Here is a 21166-nt window from a genome sequence, read left to right as displayed (position 1 = left end):
ATTAGAATAGTATGGAAGAAAGTGTAATTTTGTAAATACTTTTAGCTGTAACTTGAACTTCAGATTAAGTGCCTGGAATGTTGCATCTTCAGGCAACATTATACCTAACAGGTGTGGCATCAGTGTTGAAATAATCAGTAATTGTGGGAAATAACTGTCATGTGTATGTTCAAAGTGCAATAAATGGTTAAATTTCTCATGAAATAAGTATGTACCTTTTTTTTTTTTGGTGGTTTAATAGGGTTTATATTCACCTCTAGCATGCTCCCTTCTTGCCCAAGCCTAAGGGAGGATTGCTGCTGTGAGGACCAGAGGAAGGCTGTGTGTTTCTGTATGCTACCTTTCCTTTTCTGTAACTCAAATTTGATTTGGGGCTTACTCAGCTGTTTATCTACATGAAAAGGGCCCCTGGTTCAAGAAGTGCCTCACACCGCCCCTGCTTGCGTGTAAGCTGTTTTCCAGGCAGTGTTTAGTTACATCCTCTTGAAAAGTCTTAATGCGACTTTTTGCTCAGTCTAATGCGGCAGGTGCAAAGTACGGGAACAAACTACATCACAAGATGCACATCTTAATTGCCACTCCCCGAGATCGGGGCTACCTCTGAGCGGCGAGGGCGGAGAGCTGAGCCTAGGAAGCGAAAGCCCCGCAGGCGGCAGAGCCGGTCTAAGGCCGGCTGGGACCTGCCTCCTCACGCCGTACAGGCCGCCACGTCGTCCGACGGTTGCGTACGCGGCGGTAGGCGGGGCGCCGCGCCACGGCCGTGTGGCGGGGCAGGAAAATGGCGGCCGGTATCCGGGAGAAGCAGACAGGTAAGCGGCTTCTCGCGGGCTCTGGCGCGCAGCGCGGTAGCTTGTCCTGCCCGAGGCAGGGAGCAAGGTCGGCCTCACGCTGCAGCCGAGGATGCCTGAATCACAGAATCAGAAGGTTGGAAAAGAGCTTGTGAGACCTGCCTGCCTGCCTCCCCTCCCCAGCTCCGCGCTTTCAGCGGGGCCCCGGGGCGGGATGTGGGCGTCTCCGCGCCGCCTCGTCTCCATCGGGGGATTCGCGCCCTCTCACCCGGCTTGGGTCTTCCGGCAACGGATCGGCGGCTTTCTCTTTCCTCGTACTCCGGTGGCCGCTGAGGTGCCGCTCAGCTGCCGCTGTAGCAGCGGGCCTGGTGGAGCGGAGCTCAGGGGACCTCTGGCCGCAGCTGTTGCCGAGGGGGCCCGACCCTGCCGTGGGGCACGGAGCTGTGGGTGCGCCCGGCCGTGGCGGCGATGTGCCCAGGCCTGAGGGACGGGGGCCGTAGGTGCCGCCGTGGTGTGGAAATCGCCCCGGGGGAGGAGCTTGCGCCGACCCGGGATGTGAGTGGTACCATCTTCCCGTGGCCGTGGGCAGCCGGTTGTGCTTTCCCACCGTTTCAGCCTGCTTTCTGCCCGTGGCAGGGATCAATGGGAAATAGTTTAGCGGTGCAGAAATAAAGCTTCTGTTGTGGTGTCCCTATGCAGGCAATTGCATGGGCCTTGAAGCATGTACTGACCCTCAAGAGGTTGAGAATAAAATATCATCAGTATGCAGGAGGTATTTAGTGCGTTAAAGGGTTTATTATTCACCCCTTCCTTACACCTTACTACAAGCTTTGTCTCTGCCTTGATGCTGCTGCTTTGTGGAGCCTTGAGCCACCTGTTTGGACATAGTCCTAAAGCACAGCCCATGTCACCTCCATCATCCTTTCCATCCCTTTCTTGCTGAAGTTTTTGTGAGTAGTTTGAGCTGTAATCTTGTTGCCTTGTCCTTGATAACTGCAGTATCTTTCTGGTGACATAGAAGATTGCTATGTCAGATAGAAATGTCTAAAATAATCTGACTCAAAATCTCAGTCTGAGTCTGTGTGGACCTTAAATATTTATTTGTATTCTCTATCATATTTTTGTACCAGAAGTTGACTTCCTGTAACCATTCCTGTGGCTATCTGCCATTAATAGTGATATTTAATGTTCCTTTTCAATCCGTTACTTTTATGCCTTTCTGATAAAGCTGACTGTCTTGGAGCCCTTATTCCACACAGCTTTGTTCTTTGCTGTTGTGCTTCACCTTGTTATTTATTTCACTTAGCTTTTACCACTGAACCCACGTTGTCTTTCGTCAGGGAAGTCATTTGCAAGGAAGTAGATTGAACAACTAAAAGATACTCAGAAAAAGGAAAAGACTTCTTGTCATTTAGTCTTTGTATTGCTATGTATGTGCACCATCTGTTGTGACCTTTATCCTGGTTCATAACCAGTCAAAGTATATAATTGTGCAAGCAGAGTAAAACCCTGATCCTTGCCCCAGAGAGTATTCAGCCTAAATGTAAATGTTAATATAACAAAAAAGAAACCGAGGCACTTGCTGAATGTTTGTCATGACTCTCACAGCACAGCACTAGTCTGATCACCATCTTGTGAGGAGAAACTTTTTCACTGTGAGGGTGATGGAGCACTGGAACAGACTGACCAGACAGGCTGTGGTGTCTCCTTCCCTGGAGATACTCAAAAACCAACATGGATGTGTTTCTGTGTGATTTAGTTTGGATGATTCTGCTGTGACAGGGGGGTTGGACTAGATGGGTCCTTCAGGGTCCCTTCCAACTCCTAACATTCTGTGATTCCTTAGCAGAGAGCTTATTCCAAGTTTTAATTTAAATGTTTAGTACCAAAGTGCATCACAATGCAGCTTTACGCAGAAATGCACGTATGGCTGAAATCTGCATTGCTGGCAGTGAGGGAGAGAAGGCTCAGAAGCAGTCTGTAATCACCTTTCAGGATTGCTTGGTGTTAAAAAAAAAAAATAGAGAAAAAAAGTATTAAGCAAGTAGAAGTCTGGATTCCAGGCTGACCCAGCTAGCTAGTTTGCTTTCTCCAGTGGTCAAGTTTCACTGTTGGTAATATGGTTTGAAAAGGCAAGGTGTAGGAGGAGGAAGGATGAAAATGGAAACATTGCTTGGGCCTGAATGAATGGTGTTAGGAAAGCCAAAGTACAGATGGAGGTGAGACTTGCAATGGAAGTCAAGAGCAACGAGAAGAGCTTCTGCTCTGATGTTATTAGTGAAAACATTAATAACAAAACAAGTTGAATCATTGCTAAATGCAGACAGGCATTTAGTCGTGGTAGACACAGATAAGCCTGAGGTACCCAGTGCCTTCTTTGCATCAGTCTTCACCAATAAATTCTTCCAGTGTCACTCTGGAGTTAGTCATAGACTGAATCCTCTTTGAAAACATTTCTCATCATCTGAAGAAGGCAGGCATGGATATATGTATAGTAAATCATGCCTGACCCACCGGATTGCCTTCAGTGATAAAATGACTGGATTTGTAGGCAGCAGGAGAACAGAGTATGTCATTTACCTCGACATCAGCAAGGGTTTTGAGGTTGTGTTCTTGTACCCGAGTTACTATGTTATGGGCTGGAATTGTGGAGACCTTGGTAAGTAAAAAATGGTTGGACGGTCAGGCTCAAAGGATTGTGATCAATCAGACATACTATACCTGGAGGCTGGTAGCAACTGGAGCACCACATGACTGTATCCTGCTTAAAGTCTCTATCAGTGACCTGGAGGAAGTGTCAAAGTACAGGTGACAGCGAACTAGGGGAATCAGTTAAGATACTGGAGGGCAGAGCTGACCCTTGGAGGGACCTAGATGGGCAAGAGGGGCCAGAAGTGACCTTATGAAATTGCAATGGCAAATGTCAATTCCCACACCTGGAAAGGTGGAACCCCTTGCCACGTACAGGTGACAGTGCAGGACACTGTCAGAAGAGAGTATCTCTGCTGAAAAGGTGTGTGAGGACTCTTGGAGGAACAGCCCAGTGTTCCTCCACACAGCAGCATCCTGAGACATTCATACAAGCACAGCCAGTAGATCGAGGGGAGTGATTATCCCCTCCTGCTCAGCCCCAGGAGACCACATCTAGGTACTGTGTCCAGTTTGTGGCTACCAGTACAGAGAAGATGTTTATCCAGATGTTTGTTCAGCAGAGAACTACCAAGATGGTCTAGAGCACTTGCCTTGTGAGGTGAGGATGCAGGAGTGGGGCTTGTTCGGTCTGGGGAAAGGTGCTCAATGAAAGCTCATTCATTTTCCAGAGAGTTTTCCTGATGCAAATCGGATATTTATGTACCCCTTGAAGCTGGAATTTCTTCCCATGTTGTCAAAACGTGCATCGGTTTTAGTCAGGTGAAATCAAGATACTTTTGGACTTGTGTGTATACTGCTGTTTCCCTGGGGTAGGAAAAGCCAGTCGGTGGAATAAAGCAAACGAGTCCCTACCATGCAGAATACACCTTCAGGAAAATACTGGAATACTTTTTAAGGCAAACCGAATACAGCCTGTATAACTGGAGAGATTCTTTCTTCCTGTTTTGGAACATGGTTCTTTCCCTTTTGCAGTGTCTTCCAGAGCCCATAAATTCTAGCTGGTATGTGCTACTTGTCAGTCAAAGCTACATAAAAATAATGAAATTGTGACTTGTTGCATTTATATTTTATGATGGTTTTCCTCTCAGATGGAATGTACAATAAAATTCTGGTAATGAGTTAATCTCTCTTGCTGAAGGATAAAGAGAGTAAAGCATTTTTCTGCATTATTTTCCAGTGGCTTTGAAACGTATGCTGAACTTCAATGTTCCTCCTGTTAAAAACAGCACAGGAGAACCAGTGTGGAAGGTAAGAACTATTTGAAGAGGAACAGCAGAATTTTATAGCACTCAAAAATAAGTTCAGGTTTACAGATTTTAACTAGCTGGAGTATCTTTATGTTCTTAACTTGTTCACAGTATTTTTCCTGTGTGTTATGAATATACAGTACCAAATGTCAGAATTGCTGGGGAAAATACATATTTGCAATACCGGCTGCTTGAAGGCTCAATGATTGATTGTTCAGGCAGTATTTTCATGAGCAACCAAGGGGGGCATTTTTAAAATATACTTAGGTCTTACTGATGCCTGTTGGAAGAAATTTACGTTCACCTCACAGGTGAACTCACAGAGCCAAAAAGAAGCCTGTAAAAAGGGAAGAATTCTTGCTAACATTAAATTTAGGACAAGATGAACTCAAGCTACATTTAGTAGCTTTAAAAAGTAATTTGTGAGAAGTTTTTGCATATATTCTGTCCCTTCATCCATTCTCATCCATTGTGTTCTTTTTTTTTTGTTTTTGCTAGTTCCTTTTTTTCCCTCCGTGCTTCTCCTTTTGTTTCCTCCCCAATGCAGCCAGAGAATGTCTGCACTTACAGTAACAAATTTTTGACAGTAGATTCCTGTTTGACTGATGTTTTTTAGGACAGAGAAGTAATGAATTTCTTTCCTTTTGTCACTGAGTTTCTTTAAAATATTTTTGTGTGGTTTTTTGTTTTGCTTTAGTAAGCAGGAATGTAACTCCATGATAAATTAATGATGTGTTTATAAATCGGTAAAATTTAACACTTTTCAGATTAGGACAGTATCTCCTTAAACCTGAATTTCTGTATCAACAGTATTCTACTGTATCCAATTTTTGCAGCACTTTGTAAAAGACATGTATCTGTTTCAGGTTCTCATTTATGACAGATTTGGCCAAGATATAATCTCACCTTTGCTGTCAGTGAAAGAGCTGAGAGATATGGGGATCACTTTGCATCTGTAAGTAAAAAACCTCAGCTTTTTTTTTTTTAATAAAAAGATCTTTGTTTAATATTCCCTAAAATCACAAACAAAACATTGAAAATTATTTAATGAATAACTACTGAAATAAAGGTTATACCCTGACTTGTTTCTAAACTCAGGTGATATTATTCAGCATCAGGGAGTGGAAAGATCAGTGCAAACACTGTTTAGTAGAGGAGACCCCAGCTCAAAAATAAGAACTACCCAGTACGTGTTTTTGGGAATTTGTCTGTATAAGGCCCTCTTGTTTTCATATATCTTTAAATTATTTTGGCACAGACTGTTTCATGGGACTGTGCATATTTGCTTGTCTTTTTGCACATCAGTTTTAGTTGTGTCTTGTCAAAGATGCGGAATCTTTAATTGTTAAAGAGATTTCCCATTTCTCTTTCTCTAGAGAGCATTTATTTAGTTCGTTGTCGTTCATTAACTGTGGTAGTAGTCATGGAGGATCTTTGAAGACACTTTTTTTTTTCCAAAAGTTAATTGACTTTTATTAAGTGAAAGCTAGAAATGCTTGTTTTAATGAGCAGGAAAGGCAAGTTTAATAGTGTGAGATATGCAGATTTCTTTATCATGTCAACAATTAACAACTGGTATACGAACCTTGTGGATGCAGTATTTTACCTTCTTCTGAATGGATTCATCTATTTTTGAAGATTTACAAAGCCTTTTCTGAAGTTTTGAATAAAGTTTGGAGACCTCTATAAGTCCATTCAGGCAAAATTACACAAATGCAAATTTGTTATTTTTTCAGGTTTTGTTCTTGCTAAAATCTAGCTAAATATAATGAGAAATTGTAGGAAATTAAATATGTCTATACAAAGAAGTCATTTAACTTTTATAATTTTCGCAGATTTGAGGAGGAACACATTAAAGGTGTATGTTTTCTTTCAGGCTTTTGCATTCAGATCGGGATGCTATTCCAGATGTTCCAGCTGTTTACTTTGTAATGCCAACAGAGGAAAATATTGACAGAATGTGCCAGGTAACTTGCATGCTCTGTATTTCAAATGAGTGGATGCACCAGAGTGTGTGAAGTAATGTTGCGCTCACTGGAGTGTGACCATTCTGTATCTAGTTCTCATGCGTGTCTGAATGAACACCTTTGCTTGCATTTTGTATATATTTGTACCTATTTGTCATAAAAATATTACCCAAAATTTTTGACATCCAAAACTTCAACTTTCCAGAAAGCAGAAGGGTAAATATGGCTTCTGTGTCTCAGAGAGAGACTTCTGGGACTGGAAAGCCAAGAGGCAGTGGGTGCAGATTAAAATACAGACAATTCAATTTAAAAATAAGAAAAAGCTCTTTTAATGAGGGTGATTGAATACTGGAACAGATTGCCTGAAGAGTTTGTGGATTCTCCATCTCTGGAGATGTTCAGAACCCAGCTGGATGCAATCCTGCGCCTCTTGCTCTGTTTGACTCTGCTTTGAGTCAGGGGCTGGGACGAGGCTAACCTCAGTTTTTCACATTCTCTGGAAGAATGTGATGAAAGGTGGACATCTCCAAAGGAAGCAAGAAGAGTAAAGGGTATTTTAGTCAGTGGTAAGGTGTGGAGTAGTAGTTGCCGTCTCGTAGCTTAAATTTAATAACCTGGTTTTTGCAGTTCTGTGTTAGGTTACTTATATCTCGTTAGGTGCTCAAAACACTGCATACAGGGCTCTCTGAACAGACAGCTAAGCACTTCCAAAATTTAGTTTGACTGCGGATAAATGGAACATCAGAGAGCAAAGTAAGAATGTTTTTCAGTTAGAAATATGTTAGTACTTATTCAGGAAAAAGGTTGTGTTTTTCCTTCCTTTTAGGATCTTCGAAACCAGCTTTACGAATCCTATTATTTAAACTTTATTTCTGCCATTTCAAGAAGTAAACTGGAAGATATTGCAAATGCTGCCATAGGTGCTAATGCAGTAACTCAAGTTGCTAAGGTAAGAAAATCCCCCAATCTCTCATGCTAACAATACTACCGTTACAGGTGTTACTGCATTCTAATGTGGCCACTTCAGTGCCATACACCACCTTTTCTGACTGAATCATGAACCAAATACATGTTTAGCTAGATTTAGTGTCAGGCATAGATTTACTGAAGGGAAAAAAGGGAATCTACAATCATTGCAGTAATGCAGCTTCATCAGAAGTCCAAGTGCTGCAAGACCTTTGTGCTAAATGATGAGAGGGGAAATAGAGTGTTTTCAGATTAATCTCAATCTCATGAGCTCAATGAATGCATCCAGTGCATGTATCTAGTGGAGTGGGGGTGTTAGCTCCTAAATGCAGTGAAAAGTGCTGATGTGAGTACAGTTGTCATTTTAAATAGTGTACTGTAGAGGTGGATGTTTCACACATACATGCTGTTATTTGTATGCTCCTATACCTTTATGATTTACAGGCAGGTGTCAGGTACGTACCCTCTTATTTTTGTTGTATGCCTGTACCAAAAAAGTGCAAATCATTAATTCTTTTCATATATTCTTTAATACATTCACTTTTCCTCACTACTGTTAGGGTGTACTACTGGCATGAGAGAAAGATGCTGTTGTGAAATGAAAACTACTAGTATTGTTTAAGCCTTAGGTCTTCAGGAGGAATAAATTGGTGTAGTACTCGTGAACTAAGTTTCTCAAATCTGTTTTTCTGTTGTCATGTCCCATTAACAGTGTATGCTATAGAGAGCTTTAATTTTTTCCTGAATGTACAGGTTTGCTACAGAAAGATTCGAATTCTTAAGCTGTACTCTCTCATTATGTAGATACTATAAAAAGCGAATCTATAATAATATAGTGTCCTTCGTATCTGCTTTTTCAATGATGATTGGCTACTATAAACATGTCCGCAGAAGGACTTGGAAGTTGGACTGTTTTCTTTCACCCCTTTTCAGGTGCTCTGAAGTTTTTATGTTATCACTCAATTCCTAATGCAGGCTTTTTAATTCATACATTATATGTTGCATTTCTTTATTTTCATAAATAATTCTGTAAAAGGTTCAAAAAGAAGAAGCAACAAATCACAGATGAGTTTTAGTTTGTTTCAGGGGGACTTCACTCTGGACTGTTCTGACTGTTATTCCTTGATTTCTAGGTGTTTGATCAATATCTTAATTTTATTACTTTAGAAGACGACATGTTCGTATTGTGTAACCAAAACAAGGATCTTGTTTCATATCGTGGTATGTAAATTTTGTATAAAGATTATACCAAAATGTCTAAAGTTGAAGTTTACTTTTGAAGTTGTAGCTAACATCAGGCAATGGTTTTGTTTTGCCTTGATCTGCTCAGAATTCAGGATAATCTGTTAGATGTGTAGTTTAAAGTCACAAAGAAAGCAGTTCTTAGATAATAATTTCAACCTCTTTACAACATGGATACTTAATATTGAGAAATAACTATATATTTTTAAATAACAAATATAGTAAACCAAAACTTCAGTACAGACATATGAGTAGTAGGGCTTTTTGTACCTGGAAAAATATAGGAGAAAAAATCATATTGTTCACCCATGTAGATAGACATTGTGGGTGGCTGCTGAGTCTAGGCACCGCTGTTTAATCATAATCCCTTCTGCAGTTCTTAAGGAGTAAAATAATTTGGTTTTGTGTGAATGATCTGTTGGAAGGTTACTCCAAGGAATGCAGAGCAAGAAAGGTGCAGATTACTAGAACATCAAAAATGAGTACTATAAGCATACTAATGAGGAGGGAATGATATTTTAAAATTGAGAAAGGCAAGGGAGTGAAAATAAAGTAATTTCACCCCTGAAACTGAAGATCATAAGCTGGAGATGATAGCCCCAGTTAATTTCAAAGCTTTGTCATTACATAAGAATAGAGATATTTGGAACAGTTGGCCTTTCTTGCTGCTGATACTTCAGAATCTTTAACTCAGAATAAAAAAAAATGGTGAGGGTGCACTTCTATGGCTGCTGTCAATCTGGCAGCCTAGTAAAAAGTTTGACCTACTAAGTATAGTTGCTGATAGATATTGCTAAATTAATCCATCAGTTCTTAGAGGGCAAAAGCTGGGGGGAAAAAACACCTTTAAAGTTAGAAAAGATTATGCCCACACATAAATTTGAGATGGAAGGTTTATTAATAATACGAGCGTTGAAGTTAATCACAGAATCACAAGGTTGGAAAAGACCTTTAAGATCATCAAATCCAACTCTTCCTGTCCTAAGGTAAACCATATCCCTAAGTACCTCATCTACCCTTTTTTTAAACACATTCAGGGAAGGTGGCTGAACCACCTCCCTGGGCAGCCTGTTCCAGGCCCTGACAACTCTTTCAGTAAAATTTTTTTTTCTAATATCTGATCTGAACCTGCCCTGGCACAACTTCATGCCATTTCCCCTTGACCTACCTCCCGTCACCTGATTGAAGAGACCATCACCCACCTCTCTACAACCTCTCTTTCAGGTAGTTGTAGGTGGTGATAAGGTCTCCCCTCAGCCTCCTCTTCTCCAAGCTAAACAGCCCCAGCTCCCTCAGCCGCTCCTCATAGGATTTGCCCTTCAGCCCCTTTACCAGCCTGGTTGCCCTTCTCTGGACTCACTGGAAGACCTCAATGTCCTTCTTATGTTGCGGAGCCCAGAACTGGACACAGTACTCAAGGTGCAGCCTCACCAATGCCAAGTACAGGGGCACAATCACTTCCTTAGACCTACTGGCCACACTATTTCTGATACAAGCCAGGATGCCATTGGCTTTCTTGGCCACCTGGGCACACTGCTGACTCATACTCAGTCTGCAGTCAACCAACACCCTAGGTCCTTTTCTGTCTAACAGCTCTGCAACCAGTCTCCCCCAAGCCTGTAGCACTGCATGGGGTTGTTATGTCCCATGTGCAGCACTCTACACTTGGCCTTGTTAAACTTCATCCCATTGGTCTCAGCCCATCGGTCCAGTCTGTTCAGATCCCTCTCCCTCCCTACTCTTAGGCAGAACAACACTTCCTCCCAGCTTAGGGTCATCTGCAAACTTACTGAGGAAACATTCAATCCCTTCACTGACATCATTGATAAAGATGTTGAACAAAACTGGACCCAGTACTGAGCCCTGGGGACGCCACTTGTAGACTGGCCTCCAGCTGTATTTTGTTCCATTCACCACCACCCTTTGGGCCCGGCCATCCAGCCAGTTTTTAACCCAGCTGAGGGTCCACCTGTTAAGGCCAGTGGCAGCCAGTTTCTCAATCAGAATGCTGTGAGAAACCATGTCAAAGGCTTTACTGAAGTCCAGGTAGACCACATCCACAGACTTCACCTTGCCCATTAAATGGGTCACCTTGTCATAGAAGGTGATCAGGTTAGTTTGACAGGATCTACCTTTTGTAAACCCATGTTGACTAGGCCTGATCCAGTGGCCATCACACATATGCTGCATGATAGCTCCCAAGATGACCCTCTCCATGATCTTCCTCGGGACTGAGGTCAGTCTGACAGGCCTGTAGTTCCCCAGATCCTCCTTCCAACCCTTCTTAAAATTTCTGAAGAAAGAGCATAAGGCAGGTGATTATATGAGAAATTTTTAAAGGTAAAATAAAACAAAGGAGTATGAGATTTATAGCATGAGTCCTGATATAGCGCTTGACTTCAGACCTGTGATAAGATTAAGTTTGATGTTTGCTGTTGGCTGTTACATTCTTGTCACTGTTAATTATTTTATAGAAACATTGCTGCACAACTCTTGTTCTGACCTAAATTTGTGAGGGAAATCTTTCTATTTGTAGTGTGAAATGGTTTAGAACTTGGGAATGATCCCTAACCTAGAGACTGACCGTAAATTTATTTTTAAAAAAAAGAGGAGAACTGTTACTTCCTGTATGTCTGTTACAGGAGATGGAATTTCGAATTTTTAAATACAGATAGCAGCATGCTGACGTTCTCTTTAAAATACACAAATAATTCTTTAGAATTTTATGTTATAGAAATGGTTTTCAAATTCTGTTTCATAACATGGTTTTCTGCATTTTTAAGAATGCAGAAGTTATACTATACTTTGCTGGTAATAATTAGAGAAGATTTTGTAGTGTATGACCTTATTCAGTGAGCAGTAATGAAGTTCTCCCGAGTTTTTGCTCAAAGTAAAACAACAACAAAAAAGATAAGAATAAGCAAGGCATTTCACAGTTTTATTTCTTCTGCAACAAAAGCTGTTAGCTATTAACAGTCATTGGGTAAGAAGAGGATCGCTTTCTCAGTATTGAAGTGGCATTAACTATTCTTAACTCTTTTCCACATTGCTTTAGCCATTAACCGACCAGATATAACAGACACAGAAATGGAAACCATAATGGACACTATTGTTGATAGCCTGTTCTGTTTTTTTGTTACACTTGGTAAGTTTTCATATTCCGCATGTTTTACTTTTAGAAAAGATCCATATTTAATGACATACCGAGAAGTTTAGTGATTTTACATACAAAATCAAAGGCAGAATTAGATCCATGACAGAAGTCTTCATAGTTCATGGGGTGGGTTAATGATCTTCTCAAAGTATTGCTGTGCATCACTGCAAAAGACAATAGAGGCTGTCATGCATGGAAATTAAGTCTTAATCTTCAGTATCAATGGAAGAATAATACTGAAATGCAAAGGTTTGGGTGTTGCGAGTTCCTGTGTCCAAAATCCAGATGTTGGAAAATAATTTATATCCAGGGAAGTGTAGAGAGACGCACACCAATATGGTTAAAAATACAGTTAAAAGTAATCAGTTCACTTTATTCAAGCCAGTAGCTGCTTATATACATCTGAGGGTTACATAACTAGGAGCCAAAATAGGGGGGGGAAAGGCCATCTGCACTGTATCAGGTCTTTATCACCACAGTGGAATTTCGAAGTACCATGAGATCTCATTACAGGTTCTCATTCCCAACCTTTTCAGTCCCTTGTTTGTGAATTCTAAAGGCTGTTTTGCAAGCACATGTAGCTGTGGCCTTGATCAACTAGCCAAGCTCCCACAATTCCCTCTTTTTCTTTTTGCACAAGCAAAACAGCCGAATTAAGGGCTTTGTTAATTAGTTGTTTAAGTATTTGAATCAAATAAGGTACTGTGATGAGCATAGACAATATTATCAGTAGGATGACAAATCCAGCCTTAGTAACATCTCTGAACCAACCAGCAATTCCCAAGGTGTTAAACCATCTGTACAGCCACCTACTCTCATACTTCAGCTTCACCATTTGTTGCCACAATAAATCAATGCTCTTACGAATCAATTCCGAGTGGTCTGATACAGCACATACCCTGAAAGGCCTTACACACACCCATGCCCATGTGGGAAAAGCAAGAAATCAACAGCAGCTCTGTTTTGCAAAGCAGCATGTCTCCCACTATCTACATCAGTAAGCAGGCCACTAAGAGCAAGAGATGTAGCATTGGTTTGTTTACTCAGCCAACAGCCTAAGTTTGTTAGTTTCTTTAATGCAGCAGCAGCTGCTACCCCAGGGGCTAGTGTTGGTTAGCCTGAGCCGAAGTTTTGCGGACTTAAGTTGGATCAATGTGATGAAGTGCTGAGCTCCTTCACTGAAACACACACAGAGCTTATGTAGGTTTCTATATCAGTATACCAGTTACATTACATTGCTATTGGTTAGATGCTCTTTTCATGTGTCTCACTATTGCTAATAAATGGTTGAGGCTACACAGTCACTTTGTCCCTTTTTAGGCAGTTGCTAACGTTCTTGCAGTTTGTTATCTCGTGGAATTACTGACAAGCTCCTGTTCTCAGACATCTGCTCTCCTGTTGACATGTCTCTGTTAGCTTCCCCAGGTCTGATTTTATGGTGGTCAGAAATAAATCTGGATAGGCCAAAAACACCATTCCTCTCAAAATGCATTACTACATTTGGGTACACTGTTTTAAAAAAATCCTAGTTTGCAAGGAAGATTAGTGGTGCTTTGAGTCTGGATTTGTAGCTCTCAAAAACCGAACCCAACCCCTGACACAAATCCTGCAAAGATCTAACTGAAATAACTCAACAAAGAGGAAGATTATGTTAAATTTACTTATTTTATTGTGAGTTTTCTTGATGCTTAGCTCATAGATTTTTCATTGTGATGACATTTAATCTAAGTTCTCACAGAAATCACTTGGTGTGAGATAGCATTCCTATGAGGGGAGCTCAGGATCACTCTGGGGATTGCAGTCTGTTCAAGAGAAATTCCCTTGAACCTGTTCTGTTCTTTCAAGTGTCATCACAATACAAATTAAATTGCTTAATTACTCAGTAACTCAAACTCTGGGTATTGGAATTTTCATATTTAGATAAGTAAGAAACAGTCACTAAAGATTTTGAAGTCTGAAAGCCAATGGAAAATGTACTTTTGAAAAAAGCATTACCCTGCAGCGTTATTACAGATATGTTGTGATGGTGATGTGATAGGGCTTATTATTACAGTTTTCAAGAGACTTCTAATTTTTTGAAACTAGTTTTTAATGCTTCTGTATGAAGTAGTTTGCCCCCTCCAGAGCACATTAGCTGTCTTTCTACTATACACTGTACTTGTCATAAATTCCTGTGTGAGATATTCACTTACTTTTGTAAAACTTTATTAAACACTGCTATCTAGTATGCTTTGTTTCATAGATAAAGACAGCACAAGACAAATTTAATGTAAGTTGTATTGTCCACTTGAAAAATTTTATCTTGGAACATTACTCAAAATTTGTTTTATGAAATTTATACTTACAATCTGAAAATTGCAATGCAAGTAGAAGTCAATGTATCTCTTATTAGGAGCTATTCCTATAATCAGATGCTCAAGAGGAACTGCAGCTGAAATGGTGGCAGTGGTAAGAAGCTATTTTCTAAACAAGTATCATTGTTTTAAAACTTTCTTAAAACCTTGTTTACTTTTCTCAATACTCAGTCTAGTGTCATTGTATCCTTTTCTTTATGAAGGAAATAAAACTAGAAAGGAGCTATACCAGTTCTTTCTGATTTCAATTCCATGGAACTCATGTGTGGAAATGATAATATTATAGAGTCAGCTGATGAGAAATTTAAACATGAATAATCATTCCTAATCTAGAGTTTATTGAGATTTTCTGGTGGGCATTATAATTACAGCTACAAGCTATACCTACTCAGTTTCAAAATCGGCTGCCTGCACCGGGTTTTTCTGTATGTCTTTATCTTACTGGGAAACCCTCTAAGTACAAGGCATCAAACGCAACTGACTTCGAAATTGATCATGAGTAGGGGTGAAATTACCAAACTAAATCACAACTAAAAGTCACTACAGCACTGTCTTCGTTAGGAGTCACTGTGCTTCATTTCTTCCATCTTCCTCACATCGTTGTCAATGAAGCCATAGTGCTGATTAAACCTAAGTATTCAGTGTGCGTGTATTCATATTTAGGATAATCTCCTTTTTATGAACACGCAGTATGGCAGTGTCTGACAGCCCAATTTGCTGTTTCTGCTCTAGCTCTCTCTTGGTGCCTCCTACTGGTATTTTCTTTGGGCATTTTCTAGGAAGAGGGTGCTAATTGCATCATAGGAGATTAGTGGGCCTAAAGGAAACATCTTCTGTGTACTCTTGGGTATAGATACACATGCTGGAGGAATAAAATAGAAGTAAGATATTTCTTTCTTTCCTGTGTGCAGTGGTCCTAGACTTCTTGCAGCTAAGATGTTCAGAAACTATAAAAACAGCACAATAAATCTTTACGTGTTGATAATTTTTGATGTTTTATTAAAAGCTGGTTTTTTTCCTTCCCTGCCCTCCAGAAATTAGATAAAAAGCTCAGAGAGAATCTAAGAGATGCCAGAAACAGTCTTTTTACAGGTGACACACTTGGAGCTGGCCAGTTCAGGTATGGTGTTAGTAATAACTATATGTTCTTATTTTACATATATCAGTTGCCTGAAATATCTCATTAGGATAAGTGACCACTGTACTGAAAACTGTATTTACAAGAATTTGGTCCAAATTATGTATTAAAAGAATTTATGTGCTCTTAAAGGAATTTTCCAGTTGATTAGCACAACTGGTTTGAAAACTTCAGCCGTCACATTTACTGTAGGGTTAATGTACTTAAGAGAAATGGTTGCAACAACGTTCTGTAAATTTGCAGCCTTCTCATCCTCACTGTAAAGTTTCCATGTAGCCATAGCAAAGACATCTAGGCACGTCTGCTTTTTTTACAAAATTGAGTATTGTTGGATTTACCACAATACATCTCAGAAGTTCATGATTTTTTCTTTATGAACTTCATATACAAGCAAAGAGAAAAATGAATTGAAAAACCCTTGAAAGGGAGACTTTATATTTGAGTTTGATAATGGGGATTAAGGTCGAATATTATCCACTCAGTTGTTTGAAACTCAAATGTCTATCCACACAAAGATATATTAATGCCTAAAAGGACAGTTAATGTTTAGTGTTTTGACTTCTCAATATTTATGCACTGGTAATTTCATTTAGTGGGAAAAGAAAATCTTTTTATCATTACATACGAAGATAGTGATTAATGGAATTTCTCTCAGTCATCAGCCCCAGGTGGCTTGGGGAATTCTGCAGTAAGCAGTTTGGCTTTTAACTTGAAATATGTAGAAGGTGGCTGATACCCCTCAAGATGTTACTGGTATTTTCTAAACATGTTTTACAGAAGTACTAATCCAGTGTCATCTTTTCAGCTTCCAAAGGCCCCTATTGGTCCTTGTTGACAGAAACATAGATTTAGCAACTCCCCTACACCATACGTGGACATACCAAGCTTTAGTGCATGATGTTCTGGTAAGAATATAACTCTTTTTGTTACTACAACTATTTTTTTTTTCACTGAGTTTGTTATTAAGCTTAATATCAGCTTCTCTCTCAATCTGAAATTTGTCTGTTTTATTTGGAAGTTGTTGAGGAAAAAAACAACTTGAAAGCTTTTCTCTGGAATGTAATAACTTGGTTAAAAAGTTGAAATCTTGATTATCAAAAAATAGGTAATTCAGAAATCCTTCCTTTTTTTTCCAGTAGTTCAGTTTAATGATCTTTTATGTTATGTAAACTCCAAATTCCATTGAGTGCAATTCGCTTTTGAAAAATAAATCAGTTTAATGAGTTTTTAAACCGATTTCAGTATTTGGTGTCTACCTACTACTGTTTCTCTCCACGAGGTGGTGCAGATGTTCAGTATTGAGATAACAAGTGGTATATGATCCTACTGTGACGAATCCAAAATAGATTCTTTAATCCTTTTTAAAAAATTCAGATAGCCTTAAACCACTTTTATTTTCTCAAGTTTATTTTATATAGCCAGTAGTAGAAATGTATTTGAATGAAAGCAAATGCTCTTTACCTAAGATTTATGATAAATACATACATAACAGAAAATTGCTCAGCCTGAAGATAGGAGTACCTTAAGGCTTTTTGATATAACTTTGCAAAATATCTTGGTTTTATTATTGAGACTAGTAGGGGAATACTTAAGGTATGCACATATGTGTTTGTATGCAAAGTTGTTTGGGAACTGAATAGCCGTACACACAGTGTTATCCAAAAATTTGCCTTGTCACAATGAAAGCATTTTAGCACTAATGGGATGTTTTAGGACACTTTCAAGTTCTATTTTATGTAAACACTGCTTATGAAATATCCCTTGGTCTTAAATGTGCTTTTTACAAACAAACCATTTTTGGCCTGGTTTCTTTAGGAAAGGGGTGTATGAAAAAAACCACTGTATTTTCTCCAGTAACTGTTGAACTGGTTAGAGACTTGCAAATAGTAGTACTGAATTTCTACAGGTTTTTTCTGAAAATCAGTGACAGAGCAGGGGATGGAACCCAAAGTTAATTTTTTTACAGGTGTAAATGCTATTGTACAAGGTCTACACTTATTTCAGTTTGCCAACCAGTGATTCGAGGGATTGTTGGATATTTGTCTGTATTGCATCAAGCTCCAGTAGTTTCTCTGGAACAACTTGTTAAATGTTGCATCTAAATTTTTACTAAATTGGTAGAATTATGAATTTGTCTAGTGAAGTTGTAGCCAAGTGGCCTGTGACTCCACGTCAAGGGCAAAAGTTTTATTTCAGAACCAGTCAAGTTACCTTAAGGTAAGCATGCCAGGTTCTTCATGCACTGACCATAATATTCCATGAAATAACCACAGCAGCCTTTTAAAAGGCCATAAATTGTAAACATGAAAGTGTTACCAGAGTGATGATCATGTAAACTGTACTTTCAAAGAAATTTTATTTTCATTTAAGCTCTCACTTACAGTAGTCCAGAAATTCTGTGGGGTGTTGAACTAAATGCTAACCCAGCCACAAAGTTGTGTGCTGCATCCATTGAGATTATAATGGTGGTGTTTCTACACACAAACAGGCTTGTATGAAGAGACTCCCATTTCTGAATAAAAAAAACCTTTCAGGAGTGGATACAGAAAAATGGGAGGCATGGATAGAAAGCCCTATAAAGACAAAATGGGGAGGTGAAAGGAGGACCACTGATCAATAGGAATCATTTTGGTAAAACTCCTTGTAAATGCCAAAACAAACTTGGAAACACAGGTCACTGGTGAGTTAAATTGAGCCAAAACATGTACCTCCATTAAAAATCACAGCTGCATTTGCAATCAAATGGGGGTTTTTTGTTACGTTTTTATTGAACATACATACTTGAAAAATACTTTTTTGCTAAAGCATTAAACATGTCTTGTAAGATGAGGTTTGTGCTCATTGACTGCATGTGCTTCTTTTGAGTAGCTATTTGGTTTCGTGTCTATTCTGGCTAGGATCATTTCTAGTATTAAATTTTAAGTGTGAACTCTGCCAAGGGCTAACTAGAAACATTTTTAAATTTTATTAAACAGTTTGACTTACAGTGATCGAGTTCTGTAGACTGCGCAATAAAGTGGAGTTTTATTTCTGAAAAAAATACCTATTTTAAAAGATTTGTGGCAGATTTGGTATAATTGAAGATCTGAGTCTCTCTGTCATTATTTGCCAAGGAAAGAGCACCTTTGAAATTTTAAATGTTCTTGGAAAGGGTTCGAATAAAATCATCAAGTGGAGTAAGACTTGTTAGTCTGTGTCGGAAACCAAAAGGAATACATATGTGGAGCTGTCCATGTCAAAAGTAATGGGGGAAAGAAGCAGAAGAGGTACAGAGAAGCGTGCTGACGTTCTATGTGAGCATAATTGTGTGATCTAGCAGAAGGATGTAGTTTCAGGGTTCGTGCGTCTGTGGAAGAAGAAAGGCTACACAGAGAAATAACAGCTTTGTTGCAAGCTGTTGCTTTATCATGCATTATTTCAGTAGTGTTTAAAACGAGGGAAAGAACTGTGACGGTGTAGCTAAATTGTGGATATTCCTCTTGCTGATGTTATGGGCTTCTTTGCAGCTTTGATACATTTGCTCTAGTTGTGTAAGTGAAATTCAGCTTTCAACATGGATTTTGTCTGTGACACAGAAACTTCTGTTACTTCAAAGAGTTGGTCAGTTGTTAGAGCTCAGTTATTGCTAAATAATTTATTTTTCCATACAGAAAACAGTGTTCAGAGTTCAGTGTCAGAAGATTGCTTAATATTTGTTGCTTTGTTTGGTGTTTTTTCTAAAAGTGTGAGTAATTTTGGAGTTCTTACATTGCTGTTGTTACCTAGTTAGTTACTAAACTGTTTCCTGCCCTCTTAGGAAATTCTAATAAATAGCCGTGTTAATATTTTTTAGAAAATAGTCTAGAATGTAGAGTATAAAAATCTGATTAAATAATTAAACACATACTTACCTAAGATTCCTCTCATTTTTTAGGATTTCCATTTGAATAGAGTTAACTTGGAAGAATCCACAGGAACGGAAAGTTCACCAGCAGGTGCTAGACCGAAGAAAAAAAATAAGAAGTCCTATGATTTAACTGCATCAGATAAATTCTGGCAAAAGCATAAGGGCAGGTAAGCTATATAGGCACAGAGTTCATATTAATTTAGTCAATATAAAGTCTTAAGTATTATTCATACCATAATTATCTAAAAATATTGAAATCCGTGAATATATCTTAGAGAGTTTAAGTAAACCTACAGTAAGATGTCGTTGTCTCCAGTAATTTTATACTGCTACATAATTTGCATATTGATATTTATGAAAACATTTTCATTACTGTCTTGATCGTGCAACCTGTCTGTCCCTAGTGTTTCAATTTGTTGATTTAACTGAGTCTAATGCAGAGTATTGCATTAGTCCTTTTCCAGAGGTAGCTGAGTCTGTTCAACAAGAATTGGAATCCTACAGAGCACAAGAAGATGAAGTCAAACGACTTAAAAGTATTATGGTAAGTTTTATCACCTACACATGCTTTATGTAAAGCATAATAGGACTTGTAGAGATCAGCACCCCACTCGGTCACCTCACTCACAAAAACTGTCAGCACGTGCTGAGTTTTAGGCACAATACAGTCCTAAAAGTAGGACTAAGAGTATCTCATGAAAAGGTTCAATTTCTTGTGTTTCTCGGTATTACATTTATTTAGGTTCCATAATAACTGTAAAACACAATCCAGACATTAATACCATTATGCAGAAATTGGTTCTGAAGGTACTGACTGCATTTACCTGTGTGATCTCTGTATTTATTATGATTATTGTTATGCCTCTTCCCAAACCTGTCCCCAAAACCCAGGGCATAGAAGGGGAAGATGAAGGAGCAATAAGTATGCTTTCTGATAATACTGCAAAGCTGACTTCAGCTGTCAGGTGAGTAATCATTAATGCCTATTGTTTAATTATTTGGGAATAATTAGAACCATTTCTAATTCTTTCATTTCACTTTTAATGTCCTTTGAAATAAATAGCTTTAAAAGTAGGCTATTTAGCTCAGTAGTAGTGTAAATGCTTTGCAGTTCTGGCCAAGTCTAATGCAGTGTTGTAGACAAGTACTTGCCCGTGTAACTTCCAAAGCATGTGTGTGTGTGTAAACAGTCTCTACACGTGGCTTTGGAGTACTTACTCAGCAAAGCTGAATAATCTGTCATATTTTTCTTTTTTTTTTTTCTCCAGTTCTTTACACAGTCAGTACTAACCACCTTCCAGCTGTAAGGTCATTAATGGCCAATCGTTGTAGATAACATTTATTTTAAAATTGCTTAAAGGAGGAAACAAAGTACAGTTGCTTAAATTCAGGGTTCTTCAGGACATGCAGTCAATATTAAGTGCCTTCTCAGGCACTGACTGTCCAGGGTGCTTTTGGATGTGAAAGTATATAGAACCTGAGCAGCCTTTCACACACGCGATGCCCAAGTGCCAGCACTGAAAGTCATGTAGATCACCCCATGTTAAGCAACAGATGTTCTACAACGTAAAGTTAACCATTCAGTTTCCCATTTCACAAAAGAAGAAATTTCAGTCCTGGGTCCTGCATAGAGAATTGTGCTGTATGCAGAAGCACCAGTGACAAATTCCAGGACATCCAGAGGCTCTGCAATTTGACAGATACTATTATTTAATATCATCTGACATACATTATTTGGCAGATGTTGACACTTTCATATGTATCAGATATGA

The 21166-nt window shown here is 39.1% G+C and overlaps 1 protein-coding gene across 2 annotated transcripts in view; it reads left to right on the top strand.

Moving 5' to 3' along the window:
* Positions 1–768: 768 nt before the first annotated feature.
* SCFD1 (sec1 family domain containing 1) overlaps positions 769–21166 on the top strand; it is a 45869-nt gene continuing 25471 nt past the window's right edge. The window contains exons 1-13 of one of the 2 annotated variants that reach the window (XM_084262930.1): positions 769–809; positions 4618–4688; positions 5554–5642; positions 6564–6654; positions 7481–7603; positions 8754–8841; positions 11918–12007; positions 14409–14464; positions 15405–15490; positions 16314–16413; positions 19422–19561; positions 19848–19938; positions 20286–20359. In XM_084262930.1, coding sequence (XP_084119056.1) covers positions 779–809; positions 4618–4688; positions 5554–5642; positions 6564–6654; positions 7481–7603; positions 8754–8841; positions 11918–12007; positions 14409–14464; positions 15405–15490; positions 16314–16413; positions 19422–19561; positions 19848–19938; positions 20286–20359 — 1130 coding nt within the window. In that variant the 5' untranslated portion in view covers positions 769–778. Of the gene's footprint in view, positions 810–4617; positions 4689–5553; positions 5643–6563; positions 6655–7480; positions 7604–8753; positions 8842–11917; positions 12008–14408; positions 14465–15404; positions 15491–16313; positions 16414–19421; positions 19562–19847; positions 19939–20285; positions 20360–21166 lie in introns of those variants that run through there. The other variant, XM_084262931.1, reaches the window with a different exon arrangement.

The sequence above is a fragment of the Gallinula chloropus genome (genome assembly GCF_964237585.1).
Source record: "Gallinula chloropus genome assembly, chromosome: 4".
NCBI classification, from domain to species: domain Eukaryota; kingdom Metazoa; phylum Chordata; class Aves; order Gruiformes; family Rallidae; genus Gallinula; species Gallinula chloropus.
This window is presented reverse-complemented; position numbering and strand designations above follow the sequence as displayed.